General features: G+C 47.5%; 1 protein-coding gene across 1 annotated transcript in view; it reads left to right on the top strand.

The window, feature by feature from the left end:
• Positions 1–1,383: 1,383 nt before the first annotated feature.
• GRIK4 (glutamate ionotropic receptor kainate type subunit 4) overlaps positions 1,384–18,630 on the top strand; it is a 179,217-nt gene continuing 161,970 nt past the window's right edge. The window contains exon 1 of the mRNA XM_029912896.1: positions 1,384–1,396. Coding sequence (XP_029768756.1) covers positions 1,384–1,396 — 13 coding nt within the window. The remainder of the gene's footprint in view (positions 1,397–18,630) is intronic.

The raw sequence follows: 18,630 nt of genomic DNA, 5'->3' as shown, positions 1-18,630 counted from the left end.
TGCAGTTGTGGCTTTGAAGCTGTTCAGAAGCGGTTGTAACTTTTCCTTCCAAACTCATTGCCATTTCAAGGAGAAAGGGCCACACGGATGGGCATGTCAGGACTCCTCCTGGGTGTGAAGATGGAGACAGAGCGCTGTGGTTTCCCCTCCAAGCTACCTGAATGCATGCAGCACAGCCTTGTGCCACAGAATCATCGATGCCTCTCTGAGTGCTCTGGGAGTTCCAGGAGTCGTCCGCCCCTTTAGGGCGTGTAGGGGTGAGCCGGATCCCAAAGGTAATGAGTTTATTCATGGCGTGTCAGGAGGGACCTGAGAAATGAATGGCAGTGCAGCATTCGCCTGGAAGGAAGGCATTCATTAGGCTGAGGAATGAACATTCTGCAGACTCAGGGGGCCTCCAATACTCCATCAGGTTTCTAATGATTTTGTCAGAATGTTAATCCCTGGGGTGAGCGGCAGCATTGCGATATCAGCAAACAAATGACGCTTCCACACAGATAACCCAATATGGAGTCGCGCACGAGAGCGGAACACAATTCATCTGTTTCTAATGGGGCCCTAGTCAGGGCTGATTTACATCAGTCTACGGAAGGAAGAGAGTACCCAGGATACATCCCTGACAGTCAGGTGTGTAATAGTGAAGTAACGTGTGTCCACAAAAGCTGCGAGAGTGCGTTGCCTAATTTTATGATGTGTTTGTATTACAGTAAGGCTTAAAGGCCTCTGACTGAGATCGGGGCCCCATTGTGCTAGAGGTTGTACAAACATCTATAACAAGAGAGGGTCTCTGCCCCCAAAGAGTTTACAGTTTAAATAGAGAAGAAAAAGCAAAGAGGGGAGGGAAAATAATGGCAGCGAGAAGGGAAGTGACTTGCCAGAGGTCGCATAGGAGAACTGTAAACAGAACCCAGATCTCCTGAGTCCCTGTCTAGTGCACTATCCACTAAGTCCACACTACCTCCTGAATAGCAAGTGTGCATGAATGGGTGTCCAGGACATACAGCAGTGAAAACATATGAATAGTAGTGACGAGGGAAGGCATATGCACAGATTACAGGATCAAGAGGATATGTGAATCGTAGCGGATGTCTGTGAATTGGTGAGTAACAAAGCAGGGGGGCTGCGTGTAGCTAATGTTGCATGGGTTTGAATGGCTGTGGTATATTGCAGGGCTGTTGGGATAGTGATTGTGTGCACTTGTGCATAGAATACCGCAGTACGAATACAGGTATATGGTAATGAACAGGCACGTGAATGAAAGCACATGTCTGTTACAGAGTGAATGAGTTTGCATAAAATACTGCAGTGTGACAATGCATGTCTCAACATTTACACGGAGCCGATCAGTACCTGTCCACAGCAGCGAAGGTGTACATAGCGAAGATGTACAAGCCGGGTATGGAGCACTCACGTGTATGGGGGTGACGGAATACAGCAGTGCTGGTGCATAGGCGGGATAATGAGTAGCATGTACGGTGTGTACATCCCAGCAGTGAGTCTGCGTTAGGTGCATGTGGGGGAACTGACCTGAATGGAGCAGGGAAGCTGTGGAATTCCGCTGCAGCCAGAGGAGCAGCTGCACCGTGCTCAGAAAACAGAAGCTGATGCACTCAGACAAGAACCAGATGCCAATGTTTGCTCTGGGAGTAGGAGGGATTGCCAAGGCACTCCATAGCAGGAGTGTGTGTGCGCGTGCACGTGCAAATGGAAATCGAGTACTGGGTACAGCTGTGAAGTGGCGCAACAAGTGCATGACCCCGGGATAGGGCCCATGAGTGAGGTGAAGACTAGGCGACAGGGCTGGAGAGGATTTCCCAGGTCTCTTCCTTTTGTCCTTTTCTCTGCCCTATAAACATCGTGTTTTATCTCGTTCAGTGGTTCCCAGGGAAGTCCGGCTCTCAAGACGACTGCTCCAGGTCTTCCCCGGCCTTCCTGAAGAGTATTTTTGGATCGTTGCCCTCCACTTACCAGTCAATTGTGCACACCCTATACTGCATGGGAGCTCCAAACCCAGCCATCACCAGAGCAGCCCAAACAGCTGTAAGGGTTGGAGCAGTGTAACGGAATGGGAGGGGATATTCACCGAAGCTAATAAGTGACAAAGTTCTGCCAGACCTTAGCAGGCTAGGTTATATTTTATCCTTGAACGTCAGCTGCGACGGAGCCTCCGTGACCCCTCCAGGCCATTGATTCCATTCATGATCTTGCGGCAAAGCATTTCCGGTGGGATTTTCCAAAGCTCCCAGTGCTGGAAGCTCTGCTCCATCGGACTCAACCCCACTTTCAGTGGGAGCAGAGTTAGCCTCATCCTGGTCTCCTTTCCCAATGTCTTTAGTTTAAACTCGCTGTAATTTTGGGCCATTTCTCCTTTTAACACCATCCTTCACCACCTTAAATAACTTTCCCTCTTTTATGCAGCTCCCTCTCACATATTTATGGTAGAAATAACATGCCCCCTCACCTTCAGTTAGCATTTCTGTAAGCTCTACATATTATGTCCCTTTTATGTCCCTTTAACCTCTCTTTATAGAGCATGCCTTTTAATTCATTTAGTCGTTTTTATCGTCGTCCTTTGGATTCCTTCTGATTTCTCGCTCTTTCTTTGCAATGAGGAGTCCAAAACAGTACATAGTGCTGTGAAAGTAGCCGTATTGAGAATTCTAGACAAACCCATTCTCACCTGTGATCTCTCTTTGAAGCTTTGTTTTTCTAACCAGCAATCTCCTGTTAGTACCACCTACAGCTACATCATCTTGGGCTCTCATCTTGTCTGATTTCAGCAAGGTCAGGCAGGGACCTTGGATGGGAGAACTCCAAGGCACACCGAAGAGTTCTCAAGGAAGCAGTTATGCATGAAGAGTTGATCAACCCTGGTCTGGGAGTCAGTGATGGAACCAATGCCCCAGCATGATGTAAAGAGGTGCTGCAGTTCCTGTGTGTTGCGGGTCACCCTCTCTGCCTGATGCACAGAGGATAGGAGTCTGTTACAGCCCTGGCTAGTGGCAGCTCATGCGTTTCTCTTTGGAGGGTCCTTGATTCATCCCTGCTGTGCGTGCCAAGATGGCGTCCATCATGCTATGCTGCTGGAAATGCCAACCCTTGGATGAGGTATAAAACAGAGGCCTTACCACTTGTGATGAAAAGAGACCGTGGTAGGACTTGGGAATGCGATAGCCGCAGTGTTCCAAATTGGGTAAACGCATTCTGTCCATGGACATATTTCCCATAGACTTTTAGTTGCAAATGGATTTCTTCATCACGTCCTGCCCTCAACGCTGTGTACTTCTGCTGTGCATTGCTAAACAGCTGATGCATGATATTCCAAAAATGGATGAGGCGATGCTTGTATGTAGTCGGCATAACCGATTGTAAAGCACGTTAGGATCTTTTGGGGAGGAATCATGCTGTAGAAATAGCTTGCTCGTCTATTGACTAACAAGTCTATTTCTAAATACGAGCAGGTCCCACTGAACCATGTCCCTTAAAAAAAAAAAGTAGGCATGTGGAAGGCCGGCTCCTTAGCTGGTGTAAATCAGCACACCTCTATTGAAGTCAGAGCTTCGGGATTGCAGTTTGCAAGTGTGCTGAAGTTGTCATTGATGTACAGGAAACATGTGGAAAGACCCAGTGCTGGTCTCACTGGTCAGAGGGAGACCCGGGCCTTCTTAGTTGCTCCTTATGGACCTTAACAACACTGTACATGGACACAGGGTCAGACAGCTATCTACACACAGCCATTGGTGTCAATGGCGCTACACCCGTTTACCCCGCTTGAGGATCTGGCCATAATGTATCATTTCTGTTTATTCTTTTCTGCATTTATAAGCCCTCATGTTCAACATCATTGTTTGGATGGGAAGAACTGTCATCCCCCTCCCCATCCCAAGACCCCCGCCAGACAATGTCTGCAGTGGTGATACAATACTGAGCCGAACTCAGACCCCAAGTGGAATTTGTCCTGAAAACCTCTGTCGGGTTCTGTGGTGAAATCCAGGCCAGCGAGGAGTTGTCACTGGCTGTCCTGTAATCCTGGGTGTCTCACAATGCTTTGCTGTTGTAACCCCCAACCTGGGCCACTCACCACCAGCCTACCAGCATTCAGGTGACACCTTGAGTGTGTGTGTGTGTGCACGAGAGAGTCCTGGTTCAGCAGCTCTGACCTCAGCAGTCTGTCTCCAGCCCCTCTCTGTCTTCCACCAGCCTTGGTTACCACTTGCAAGGTGACCCCAGCGCACTCCCAGCCCCGATTTTCCGCAAAACTCCATGTTCTGCAGTACCCAGCCCTCTCCTGGGCAGTTCAGAGAAATCATATGATTTGTTCCTCTAAAGACACAAACACACATCACAGCTGATGAACTTAACTAGGGCAAATACACCTTTCCCTTTAAACACAGCCCAGGGTTGGTTTATCCTAAAATAAAACAAATGTCTCACCAATAGGACATAGGTTAAGTGATGCTAAGTAAAAGGAATAATGTTAGAAAGGGTTACAAGCAAATAAAAGTGAAGACACACGTCTAAATGTCTAAAAGTTAATTTAGCAAGATACAGGGTTTTCCCCCCAAATGGTTCCTCTCACTAGTCATTCTTCTTCCCAGCCACGGCTGACCATGGCTCACTTTCTTTCCCTCAATCAGGACCTTCCACAACATCACAAGGGGCTGGTTTCCCTGGTCTTCCTACATGAAAGAGCTTTGCCTAAGCAGGTTTCTCACCTATATTCAGTTGCAGAGACTTTAAACCACATCCCCCTCCCCCTTTGGTGGAAGAACCCAGCTTTCTCAGCTTGCAAGGTCTCTGTTCCCTTGAATCTGTCTAGTGATGGGTGCTAAGCGGCTTCTGTCCTTGCTTATATTTCCCAAAATTCAATGACCTTGCTTCAGGAGGCAAGAAAGCCTCCTGTGTTCTTCCCTTCCTGTGGGCTCCCCATCTCCCTGTATGTAAATGGGGCTTCCATTGTTTTGATTCTACCGTGCTTAATTTACAAAGGAGACCGGGAAATAGATCCCCCCACCTTCACAGGAACTGTTCCTTCCTCCGTTTGGCCACACACTTTAAAGCATAATCTCCATGAGGGTACATCATTCCTCCTGTAGCGTTAATCCAGACATTTCACGATGATATGAATTGCCAGTCTGTCATTAGCTTTCAGAAGAGACCTAACTCTATACACTTTTGCAATGCAGGATACAATCAGTTGGTTGCTTATCACTTGAGGTTCAGCCCCCTTGTCTTTATAGACCAGTAAATTTTTGCCGTGTATTCTTGGAGCAAGCTTTTCTCTCCTGCTGGGTGTGCACACCATGCTCTCCTCTCCCCGACTTGTTAGAGGGAGGGTTGCCTCCACCCCTTGTTAGCTTGATGGGTCTGGTTATTACCTATATGTAAATTGAGGTAAACACACATTCCTTTGTTTAGGATAGACCTGTTTAACAACTTCCCCTGATGTACCTGGTTGACACACTTTAGTCAGAATTCCAGCATTTATTCATAACTCTGAATACCCACTGCACACATAACGTTGCACAAGAATATTAATGATCAGCGAGTTATTCGTTTTCAAATGATACCGCCCAAGGCATATTTGATACAAAGATTATTCCAGCAGTGTGTAGAGGGTGTGAATAGAGGGGTGCTTTGTGCCCAAACCTCATGCCAGTTTTACGGCGGGCCCTTTATTGTCATCCCTAAGCAGAAGGAGCTCATTAGTGTTGTGGGATGTGTGTGTGTGAAGATGTGCAGTAGGGGGGTGTGTGCGTGTATGGTAGGGAGATGTATATTTCTAAGCACAGAGAGGCTGCGAGCTGACCTGGCTCCTTTCTGAGCTTTCCAAGATGAGTGAAGAGACAGTTTTATTGAGCTTGGACTCAGCAGACTCGCATTTCTCTCCATTTATTTTCTCCCCCCCCCCCCCCGAATACCCTTCACAGAGCCTGTTTGCGGCCCCCAGTGACACCCCATCACAGCGTGGCAGGCTTGGCATGTCTGCTCAGTGTTACGCAGGGAGCTGCTGCCATGCAGGTCCAGCTTTCTCACCGCTTTCCAGCGAGGCCCTGGGAGGCCAGGCTGCTGCATCTTGCCGTGCCGCTTTGCAAGGTGAGAATTTCCACGTGGCCCGCCAGTGAGCGAGACCCGCTCCATCCTCTCATTAGGAGGGTTTCTGTGGCAGGGCCGAGCTGCCAACTTCTCATTTCTGAGGGCACTCATGACGGAGATTGTCAGAACGTTCGTTTCTGTATGGCAGTAGGAGGTCAGGCTGCTGTCCCTGGGTCCCAGCTGTGGTTAGGCTAGAAAGAGAGGGAGTGTGAAGCAGAGAGATGATGATAAGGAGCTAGGCTGTGTCTTGTTCGCAAATTCGTTCATAAAGAAAAGCTCAATACAATAGGCTGAGACTGAATCAGAGACCTGACAACTTTATGACATGTAGAAAATGCATCCTCCTTGGCCATCTTTATATAATGATCTACTCTGCAGTGTTGATGGGGTCTGGCAGATGGCTCTGGGTAGCTAGCTGTCCACTAATGAGTCTGTGTGCAGTGTTGTTAAGGGTATTAGGAGTAACGAAGAAGAGTTTGGACTCTAATCAATTTAAGCCATCACTGTGTCTTCTATATGGGCTCCCTGCTGGTAACTGACAACTTCAGCACTGCAGTCCAAGAGATCCTATTGGAGCTACGAAGCTCTTGTCTGCTGGGCTGTTTGCAATGCACAAGAATATGCAGTCTTGTAATCAGGGCTACTGCAGAGAGTCTGCAGCTTCAGGACGGCTGCTTGGAGTCAGGCTGTAAATGACAATGCGGCTAACATGATCTAATTGGCTATTAAAAGAGATAGCAGCCCCAGAGATGCTGAGGGCCAATTAACCCTGAGAGCTGCGAGGGTGACACTATATCTCTGCGCAGTGATGTGTTCATGTGTCTTTTGTGCGTGGATATAGAAAGGGGCAGTGAGGTCCTGACCAGAACCCTTTTGAATTTGCATGGGGTATTTTGGTCACGCAGCCAGTTAAGTGATCCCTTGCTTTTGTAGCTAGATGGAGACTGGATTAATAACTGGATTGGGTGGGCACAGCCAGAAACAGCTTAATGAAGCCATTTGTGGATGGTTTGGTGCCCTCAGTAGTGAGTCAGTATGAAACAGCGACGAATCAGCGTAGCATGTTTTTGGTGTGAGTAGCTGGGAGGGAAGGAGGCGTGGTGTGGGTGCAGAAGGCTGGTGCTAATGGATGTGCCAATGAAGCACACTGGTGCTGGGGAGCCCACGCTGGTGCACAGTTGTGAGCTAAATTGGGTGTACAATTGCCCACTGTGGCTATGGAAAGATGGTGTGAGGTGGTGTCCCACGTATAGACAAGAGTGAGCGGTCTCGGGCTCACCATAGTGAGAGCACAGAATGATGGTTCTGCCTTGTGTATGAGTGAGTCAGCGAGTTGCATGGCTATGGGTGAACAGAGTAATATTTCCACTGGAGCAAAACTTGGTCCTAGTCCCGTGAAAGTAGGGTGACCAGATGTCCCGATTTTATAGGGACAGTCCTGATATTTGGGGCTTTTTCTTATATAGGCTCCTATTACCCCCCACCCCCGCCCCGATTTTTCACACTTGCTGTCTGGTCACCCTACGTGAAAGCCAGATGGTTTGAAGGACAGACAGGCCGGAGTAGCAGAGTCTCTAAAGCCTGGAGCTCATTCAGATCAATCGGAGACTCTGATGGGCTTTGGGTCAGGCCCAGTCTGAATCTGAACATCCTCAGTGTTGAGGGGCACTAGGAATCCACCTTTCCATTTGGGCCTGTCGCTAGTTTGCATAAACAAAATGCTGCTACTACTTTGCCCTGCTTATTTGCACTGATGTCTTCTGCCTAAAGGAGAGGGAGGTATTTAACATTGCAAGGCAAGCCGGCTACTTTCTTAAATCTTCTGCCAGGCATCATACTGACAAAGAGCAGGACTAGATACCTTTGAAATGAGTTTGCATAGTAAGATCTGCTCCCAAAGGAAAAGGCGCTCTCCAAGTTTGCCTAGATTCCTGCAATCTCTGCGTAATGTTGTTTGCATTGCCGACTGAGTTGTGAGCCTCAAGTTGGAGTTTGTTGGCGCTTGTCGATCTCAGACCCTTTGTTGCCTTAGCCTTGGTTATTTTTTCCCCCTTAAATTGATTTCATTACCTCTGATTTCCACGGCTTTACTGGTCTGATCTCTGCCGGGTGCATAGCCAAGGGGTTCAGTCTGAGATGCCGCATGATGGATTTGATAATGGAATGCGGCTCGCAAGTTCAGGAAGAGGAAGAGTGGAGATAATTGTTGGTGTTGAACAGAAGGGGTGGAGGCCGTGCCAATAGGGAAGCCGAGGCTGCCGGGGGTCTGGCCCACATTAATGCATACGTGCTCAGCACAGTGAAGTAGGAGAAATGCATGATGGATTCACTGCTAGGACTATTCTACACACTTCAGTGTGCCGCAGGTAGATATATTAGCACAAAGCTAGGGTGACCAGACAGCAAATGTGAAAAATCGGGACAGGGGGTGGGGGGTAATAGGAGCCTATATAAGAAAAAGACCCAAAAGTTGGGACTGTCCCTATAAAATCAGGACATCTGGTCACCCTACACAAAGCAGAAGGCATGGGTGCCCCCCGAGCAGTGTGAGATGGTATATTCCTGGGGTACAGTGTTGAGAGTTGCGGGGGAATTGGGCTGGTGCCTTTGTGTGATTCATGAGTGGCTCTGGGAACAATCTAGCTGGGCATGGGGCTCCACGTGCTGTTGTGCTGAGTGATCACAGCACCTGGAGGGGTTTGCTGCTGGTCACTAGCAAGGTGTTGTGAGAGACAGCCCAGGCTGGAGAGAGTTCAGGGGGCACAGCGGTCCAACAGTCCCAGGCTGCACCCCGGGGATCCCGTCACACCCTTCACAGGCAGCAATATATGCTCTCCCAAGGCTCGCGGTTTCCAAGTGCTTTTGAATTACAAACGTGGTAATAAATAATAATCAACGAGATGAACCCGAGTTACCAAATTTAGATTCATCCTGGAGTTTCAACACCCACGTACCAAGTTCAGGAGTGTTGGGATTCTGGGTTCCAACCCAGCCATTTGTAGAGAGAGGCCCTAACAGTGAAATTCTGGATAATGGTTCATCCTTCCCCCTGCAACCTTCCATAGTTCAGGGGGCTGGGTGGGTGTGAGATTCCGGTCTGGGCCTATCTCTAATTTATAACACATCCTGCTTCTGTGATCTTCACCTAAGGATCTCAGAGCATTCTATTCTATTCTATTCTATTCTGTGTAGGTTCTGATCCTGTGTTCATCACTGAGCACTTTCCAGTAGTCTGTTAAGCAGCGTGCCTATACATCTGTCACATGGTGTTTGTTCTCCCATCCTCTCCCCAGAGAGAGAAGCGTGTGCGGTGGAGTGTCATGGTTTGGTAGTGTGTGTTTTGTTTTGTTTTAAGATACATATACCTATTGCGCTGTGTTTATATTAAAAAAGGCAAGGTCAAAGAAATGCACCTTGGTCTTGGAGCAGAAGGGGGTGAGGTTTGCTATGGCCCTTAGTTCTTGGGGGAGCCCAATCTGCAGTCTCGGGTCACCCCCAAGAATGCCCTAAATTAGTGGTTCCCAAACTGGGGTTTGCAAAATGTTACAGGGGGTTCTCTGGAAAAAAATTCCTAAGGGCGGACAGAGCTGTCCCTAGGGACCCCAGGCAGCACAGGGCCAGCAGTCTGGAGCCCCTAGACTTCCAAGAGCTAAGCAGATCAAAGCAAGCGTATCTATCACACTGAGGAGATTTAAACTTCAAGACTCCTTATAAGAAATGGAAAGGGAGGTGGATATGTTTTGCTGTTTTTAAAATTAAATAGGCAGCTAGTATTGTTTTTAAAATTATTATTAAGAACAAGTTTAAGCTTTGTTGTAACGTGCATTGTTTGCCTGGACTGCTCAAGACGGGAATGTGTAGGAGGAACTCTTTGAGTTGGCTTCTTAAATACCTTCATGCTGTTTCACATCTGATACTCCTTGATGAAACATAAGAGCCTTGTCTCATAACAGGCTTATTCAAAGTGATACAAGCTACGAAAGTGAGATCTTGGAAGAATGTTGCTGTTTTCATAATGTAATAAAAATGCTGTAATGGTAAAAATAATTAATAATAAATAGTGTGTAATGAGCATGTCACAAAAACAAATTTTATATTTCCAAGATCACTGCTTTTATAATTGATACTCAGGTAAAGGAGAAAATCCCTGGAAATATTCATTTTTTGGGGGGGGGGGTTCGCGAGACTTGACATTTCAGTGAAAGGGGGTCACAGGTGGTTAAAGATTGGGAACCACTGCTCTAAAGACATTAAACCGCCCCCTTGAGGTAGGTAAAGATTGTCGTCGTCATTATGGGTAACCTGACCAGTTCAAGGTCCCACAGCTAGTCAACGGCACTCGAACCCACTGCTCCTTGCTCCCAGTATTATGTTCTAACCATTGAGCTGCATGTTCCTCCTCCTCGGCTGCCCTTTGTCAAATGTGCCGCATCTCACGTGCTCAAACCCCATATCAGATGGAAAGGTAGGAGTGGAGGGAGCAGGGCTCCGTACTGGCAGTCGACCACACTAAAAAAGGGCTGTTGCATCTCTAACTAGAAATAGACATAAAAGGCCATTGAGATGTCTGAGCAACTTAGCAGAGGGATGGAGAAAAGACATCAGGGCCCATGGGAGTGGCTGCTAGGTCATCTGACAGTTTGAATCAATGCAACAAACAAATGAAATCCCCATGCGGTGGGGCTACACTCTAAAGTGCCATAAATCTGCTACCATCACTCGGAGCCACTGGCAGTTACTTTACGGCCATCAGGATGCATTTTGTAGGACACTTGCGGTGAATTGCCGGGACAACATGTACTGTCTGGATGCTGCACGTACCGAACAAGACTCAGCCATGCAGTGTGCTTAGCGGGACTGACTGGCCCTGGGGATTGGGAACGGGATATTATGGGAACCTGTTGTCACAAGCTGGCTGGTTTGGATCTAGCCTAGATCAGCAGTGAGTTACGGTCACTGGCACTTGGCGACCGATGTGAACTGAGCTGGTTGGTCTCGCTCTGCTTCCCGACAAACAAAGGTCCTTGTCACTAAGCCACTTCCACCCGTGTACTAATTGGCCCAGTTGTTGTCAGTCTCAGCAGAGATGCTCTGGCCTGAATGGGGTGTGGATCCTGAACTCCCCCCTCACCTGTACAGGTGCTCCATTGAAGGGAGGATTGAGGTAGATCAGTAGCTTGTTGCATGTGGGAAGCTTCTACTCCTGCTGCCCCTGTTATGCGGATTGATTGAGGGCTTCTGTCCCTGTGGCTAGCAGTCTGGTACCTTTCATCAGTTCTGAATTGCCTTTAAAAACTGGACAGACATGGAGGCTTTTCCACACATGTATAACCCCCTGTCCCCATTTACAGAATGTTCCTAATGCATTGCGGGACCGAGGACACATACATCCTACTATAAATATCAGCTTGGGAAAGCAAATACAGAAGTTCAAAGGAATCTGGCTGAGATTTTCACCTAGGTAGCAAATAAATTGGCTAGTGCAGCTTTTTCTTCCCTAAATTGGCGGTGCCTGGACTGGGGCCAGCTTTTTCTTTCTTTCTCTGGGAGACACCCACAGCTCCTTTGGGGAAGTCTTTGAAAGCCTCTGGAGGACAAGATAGCTTGTGGCTGCAGGAAGCCACAGGACCTTCCAAAGGTTAATTGCATCTGGTTAACGTTCTGCTGGAAACTGGTGGGTTTTGGAGGAAAATGTCTCTTAGAATTAAATCCCCTACACTGCCGGAGGGGGAAATCAGGACCCTCTTCACCATTCAGACGACTGTGTGGCGGTTTATAACAAAGCTCAGTCCCAACACATACACCTCCCCCCCGCCCCGTGTACCATAGAGTGTTATTAGTTGCAGCTGTATCTGTCAAGCACATGTTTCAGATTTCTGTTTAAACTAAACTGAAGTGCTCAAAAACGGCACAGATCTCTTGGAGAAAATGAGATCTTAGCAGGGTGTCCTTATTGACCCCAGAATGCTGCTTTCAAAGGGATGCTGCAGGTGGCTGTTTTTATGTAGCAAAATACTTAGGGCTGGTCTACACATGGTTTTTAGACAGTTTAGAAACAACTATAGTTAAATGAGCACGGCCTCCTAGAGTGGCTACAGTTAGAGTGGTAGCAGTGTGCCTTTATTGATCTTATTCCCATATGAGATGGGTTTTTTTGATGAAAAACTGAAATAACATTGGTTTTCTGCAAAAATGTGCAGTTTTTGATTTTTTTAATGTTTTCAAATACCAAACATTTTTAAGAAAAGTAAAAAAAAAAATCACCATTTTTTTTTATTTTTATTTTTTTGAAAACCTGGAAAATTTTGACCAAAATGAAAATTTTCCATGCAAATTGTTTTGCTTTGGTTGAAAAGACAAAAAAACAATTTTTAAAATTAAAATATTTCAAGCAGCTCTTCCTGGGAGGGCTTGGGGGCTGGAATCTAAAGGGTGGTGAAGCACTGGAATGGGTTATCTAGGGAGGTGGTGGAATCTCCATCCTTAGAGGTTTTTAAGACCCGGCTTGACAAAGCCCTGGGTGGGATGATTTAGTTGGTGTTGGTCCTGCTGTGAGCAGGGGGTTGGACTAGATGACCTCCTGAGGTCTCTTCCAACCCTAATATTCTATGATTCTATGAATCCATATTGACTCCTGCGTACCACTTGGATTTGGCCCCTCTCATATCATGTGCTGTGATTCCCAGAAAGCTACAGAATGACTTGATGTGCCAGGACACACAGGTTATGACGTACTATAAAGCAATACACCATGAAATTGTAGACCCATCAGCCTAACTTCAATACCTGGAAAGATACTGGAACAAATCATTAAGCAATCAGTTTGTAAGTACCTAGAGGATAAGAGGGTTAAAAGGAATCACCAGCATGGATGTGTCAAGAACAAATCACTCCATATCAACCTAATTTCCTTCTTTGACAGGGTTACGGGCCTAGCAGATAAGGGGAAACTGTAGACATAATATATATTGATTTTAGTAAGGCCTTTGACATGGTTCCACGTGACATTCTCATAGGTAAAGTAGGGGAATGTGGTCTAGATGAAGTTACTACAAGGTGCGTGCACAACTGGTTGAAAGACTACAAAGAGTAGTTATCAATGGTTTGCTGTTAAACTGGGTGAGCGTATCTACCGGGTCCCATGGGAGTATGTCCTCGTTCTTGTACTATTCAGTATTTTCATTAACACTTGAATAATGGAGTGGAGAGTATGCTTATAAAATTTGAAGACCACACCATGCTGGGAGGGGTTGCAAGCACTTTACAGGACGGGATTAGAATTCAAAATGACCTTGGCAAATTTAGAGAATTAGTCTGAAATCAACAAGATGAAATTCAATGAAGACAAGCCCAGAAATCAAATGCACAACTACAAAATGGGGAATGACTGGCTAGGTGGAAGCACTGCTGTAAAGAAACTGGAGGTTATAGTGGATCACAAATTGAATATCCCTCAACAATGTGATGCAGTTGTGCAAAAGGCTAATATGATTCTGGGGTGTATTAACAGGAGCGTTGTGTGTAAGACATGGGAGGTCATTGTCCCGCTCTGCTTGGCGCTGGTGCAGCCTCAGCTGGAGTACTGGGTCCAATTCTGGGTGCTGCACTTTAGGAAATATGTGCACAAACAGAAAAGAGAGTCCAGAGAAGCAACTATTAGCCAGGATGGGCAGGGATGGTGTCCCTAGCCTCTGTTTGCCAGAAGCTGGGAATGAGTGACAGGTGGTTGGATCACTTGATGATTACCTGTTCTATTCATTCCCTCTGGGGCACCTGGCATTGGCCACTGTCGGTAGACAGGATACTGGGCTAGATGGACCTTTGGTCTGACCCAGTATGGCCATTTTTATGTTTAACAAAACAATAAAAGGTTTAGAAAACCTGACCTGTGAGGAAAGGTTAAAAAAATGGCATGTTTACTTTTGAAAAAAGAAGACTGAGGGGGGATCTGATTAACAGTCTTCAAATATGTTAAGGGCTGTCACAAAGATCAGTGATCAAGTATTCTCCATATCCACTGAAATTAGGGAAAGAAGTCATCGGCTTAATTTGCAGTAAGGGAGATTTAGGATAGATATTAGGGAAATCTTTCTAACTATAAGGATAGTTAAGAATTAGAATAGGCTTCCAAGAGAAGCTGTGCCACTGGAGATTTTTAAGAACATGTTAGACAGACACCTGTCAGGGATGGTCTAGGTATTCTTAGTCCTGCCTCAGCATTGGGGTCTGGACTAGATGACCTCTTGAGGTCCTCTCCAGTCGTACATTTCTATGATTCCATGATTCTATAGCACCTTTCCATGGGTTTGGTCATAAAGCCAAGGCAAATTGGGCTTCTGGATTTCCATCTCTAAGGAGGACGTGAAGATCTTCTAGGGTGAGTGATTAAGGGAGAATCAAGTTCTTGTTTTATTTATTGTCACTTTAGGATTTGGTGAAAGGATCTGGATTGTTGGCCCTGGAGACGGACGTTTTGTTTATTGACTGGATAGGTACAGCAAAAGCAAGCTCCTACAATACAAACTCCTCCACCAACCTATCTCAGCAGTGTCCTGGAGGTACCATCTTCTAAGAGGTGGGAGCTCTGTCTCTGGACTTGTTCAGTTCTTGGTCTCCACTGAAACTACCGATAAGAGGGCCCCATTGTATGTGTGGTGAGGGGGGTTGTGTTCTGTGATGGAGCCATCCTCTCCTACCTCAAAATTGGATAAAAACCCAGACACTCATTATATGTGGGCCAATAAACATTTGTCAGCTGATCATGACCATGTACCCCTGGGTGGTACTTCAAACCAGTGGCCTAGAGGTGAAAGAGTCCATGTCCTGAACCGCATCCACAGTTCTTCCTAATTTGCTTTACAGTGGGAGGAGGTGGAGAGCCGGACAGGGCTCCCGGGTCAGACTTCAGCTCCCGCTGTCTGACATGAATCTGTGTAGAAAGACCTCCCAGTATTCCTCCAATACATTCACAAAAATAGCCCCCAGCCTCAGAACCCATCAGGTGCTCCTTGTTTCCTGCAGGTAGCTACATGTAGTTCAGTGCTGTGTTATCCATCCTGAGTGTCTCCAGGAGACCAGCGCTGACTGCAGCCAAGCAGAGAAGCGATAGCCAGCGCTGAGAAATGAGCCGCCCGACGCCATCTGACCAGGAAATGGATTCCAGGAGGCCACAGATACAAACGGGCCATTCCTGAAGCCACTGGGGGAGAGGGAGGGCTGTCCCACGTTCTTCTGCAGCACAGATAATGCGTCTCTCGGGTTGCGGACGATGATAAAGATGGGGTGAAGGGAGGAAGCAGAATGGTGGTCCTGGTGGGTCGGCAGGTATTGTATTGGAGCTACAACTGCTGCAATTATTCGTGGCCCCGCAGCTCTGATGTGAAAGGGTTTAGAATGCGCTGTCAATAAATAAAAGAAGAACTGTCTCTGACGTTCAGATAAGATTCGGCAGCCTGAAATCTAAATAGAGTGGGTCTTGCTTTAAAACATATAATTCTTCAAACCGATTGTGCAGTTAATTGGCTACCAGTGAAAGGCAATGGACTGAAACTCCGTATTCAATAGAGAAGATACAGCAAAGACATCAGGGCAAGCTTCCCTAACCTGGCCTGCCAGTGACACCTCTGGCCTTAAGAGAGCCTCCTGCAGGGCTGAGAGGGGTCTGCAGTCTCTGTGGCCCATTCGTTATGATACTTTGCTCTTACAGAGCACCTTGTGCCTGCAATGTGTTGTACAAACATCAGCTAAGGGCTTGTCTACACAGGGAAACTGTCCAGAGTAGCTATTCTGGAATAACTCCCCATGCGGACACTCTTATTCTGGATCAGCTATAGCACTTTAAATTCATACCCAACCTTATTCTGGGACAATTTCCCCATGTAGACCTGCCTGAATTCAGTCCTTGGCCTCTCTTGTGTGGCTGCCAATGTGGGGCACTCACCTGGGGGTGGAGGTAGTGGCGACATTGTCATGTGGCTACTTTTCCAGGAGCTGGGCTAAGACTCATTTCACACAGGTCTTCTGGGCAGCCACCAGGTGGTGGTATCTTCTTTGCAGGCTTTATAAGGGTTGAAGGATGGCTGGAAAGGTGTGTGTGTGTGTGTGTGTGTGTGTGTGTGTGTAAAAACCATGATTCCCTCTTCTTTTCCCCTAAATCCTCTCATTGTGTCACTGCTCTCTTTTTGGGGGCTACTTTTTTCACTGTGCTAGGTCTAAGCAGCAAACCTCTGATCGGTGGGTTTGGGCAGTTGCTCTCCTACGGATCCTACGGACAGAGTCCTGCACAAAGGCCGGTTCTGGTCCCTAATTCTGCAGCTGTGAACTCGCTCCAGCTTTCATTCATGAACACGTATATATGTAGGAGGGCGGATTGAGACAAAGCAGAGTTGAATGGGGGTCTAATACACTGCCCTTTCTTATATAATAACAAGGATCCATGGAGCTACTTGTAGCTTTTATAGGGGAAGCAATAATGCATTCCATCTTGCTTCTCCCTGCATTTTTCCCCAGTTGGGGGATAGGAAGGATGGTCTAGTGGGTAGGGCATAGGACAGGAACTCGGGAGGCCTGGGTTAAATTCCCAGCTCAACTGCGCACTTCCTGTATGACTTAGGGCTTGTTTACACGGTGTGAATCTACTGGGCACCAGCTTGCCATGCAGTAACGTCCTGCGTGAACCTTGCTACAGCGCAGTGAACGTGGCCTAAACCACACTCCGGGACTTCCCCTGTGCTGTTTCAGGGCCCGCATGGGGTATTGCTGAGCAGCAAGATGGTGTGCTGTGGGTTCACACCCTGGCTTGCAGTGCATTAACTCGCCAGACAGATAAGCCCTCAGTTTGCCCTGTGCCTCCCTTTCCCAGCTGTAAAATGGGGCTAATACTTCCCTGCCTTGGGAGGATAAATGCCATTCCTGGGTGTGAGGTGCTCAGATACTATGGTGGTGTGAGGCCAGATGAGTAACTAGATATAGAGAGGATGGGAGGACGCTCTATCCTTCTAATGGGGGAGGCGTTTGACATCCGAGCGAGAGACTCTCCTTGTGCCTTGTCTCCTAGGGGCTCTCTCTCCAGCCTGGGCAGGCCAGCATTTCCAGTCCAGTGGCTCTGGCTAGACGCCAGCCCTCTCTGCCTTTGGCAGCCCACAGGTTAAGAGTGTGTCATGGGAACCCGTGAGTGCAGAGCTGAGTCCCGGAGGCTGCCGACGCTCTGATTAATACTGCAGCAGGGCTTGTTGTGCTGGAGAAGAGCCTTTCCTCTGGAGACATTAAATATTAATAGCAGCAATAGAGAGACAGATAAACAAGAACAAGTTATAAAATGTTCATTCGGAGGGCATCAATGTTAACGCTGACAAATGCGCGGTGGACCTCTTCCCCACAACCCCCCCTCACTGACTCACGGGGAAGTTTCGCTCCTCCTGTCCTGGCCCCAGCCTGGCCCCTGCCAGAGACCGAGCGGTGCAGGCAGGCAGGGTCCAGGGAGGGACTCTGCTCCGGGCGGCGGTGGGGCAGGCCACCGCACTGCCATTGACTGGCCGTGCCACTCCGGGCTCCCCAGGGCTGGGGTAGCAGAGCCGGAGGCTGGAGCCCTCGGCCTGCCAGCTGAGGAGCAAGTGAAGGAGGGGGCGGGTTTGGTGGTGGGGAGAAGCCCGGGAAAGGGGCCGGAGACGAGAGGATTCCAGCTGCGGCCAGCTAGGGGAATGGTGCCCCAAACTTTTGGGTGCCCTACGCAGCTGTGTATGCCTAAGGACGGCCCTGCCCAAGGCTGACATCTGTGGTTCCCGCTCTCTCTCCCTGCCTGGGTATACGTGTCTTGTCCAGGAGCCAGTTCTACGGTCTGGCTGCCTAATATATTTTGCAGTTAACCGAAGCGTTACCTTCAAAATTCAGGCAGAAACACTTGGGCTTTGATCTTGTCAGATCTTCAAATGCTCAAGGAGAGTGGGCCTGGTTAGGAGAACAATGCAGTGCTGCAGTAAATTGTGCTGATGGTTCAACAGGTGATGCTCTTCCCTCTGAGATGGTGCACAACCGCTGCTTCAGAATGGCCTGGAGTATGTTGTGCTGATGGCAGTTGTGTTGTTCAGCCAATAGGCGGCACTCTTCTCTCGGAGTTAGTATTGAACCTCTGTCCTAGAAGGGTATTGCAGTATTGCCCGCTTATTCAAAAATCATGAGATTTGCTTAAAAATCGTGAGGTTTTTTTTAAGATAAATTTTTGATCTTTTTACTTGCTGTTTAGTGGTGGAGCCTTTAAGGCTCATATTGTCAATCACATTTTACTTTAAAAAAAAATGAAAGCTGAACTTCTTGCACAATCACATGACTGCAGTAGCTGGCGCTTTAAGAGAAACACCAATTATTTGCAGTTAAAAGCACGAAAGTTGGTGAGGATGAGATTGGTGGCTCCTTAGAAAACCTAATTTTCAGATGAGAAGCAAAAAGTCTACATCCTTTTTTGTTTGTTTTGTTAACAAGAGAAAGGATTACTGACCAAAGTCAGACTGGAATAATTACATTTTCCATGTACAAAAT

Source organism: Terrapene carolina, unplaced genomic scaffold (genome assembly GCF_002925995.2).
Source record: "Terrapene carolina triunguis isolate 2854851 unplaced genomic scaffold, T_m_triunguis-2.0 Scaffold374, whole genome shotgun sequence".
Classification (NCBI taxonomy): domain Eukaryota; kingdom Metazoa; phylum Chordata; order Testudines; family Emydidae; genus Terrapene; species Terrapene triunguis.
Note: the sequence above shows the minus strand (reverse complement) of the source record. Positions and strands in the feature narration are given on the sequence as shown.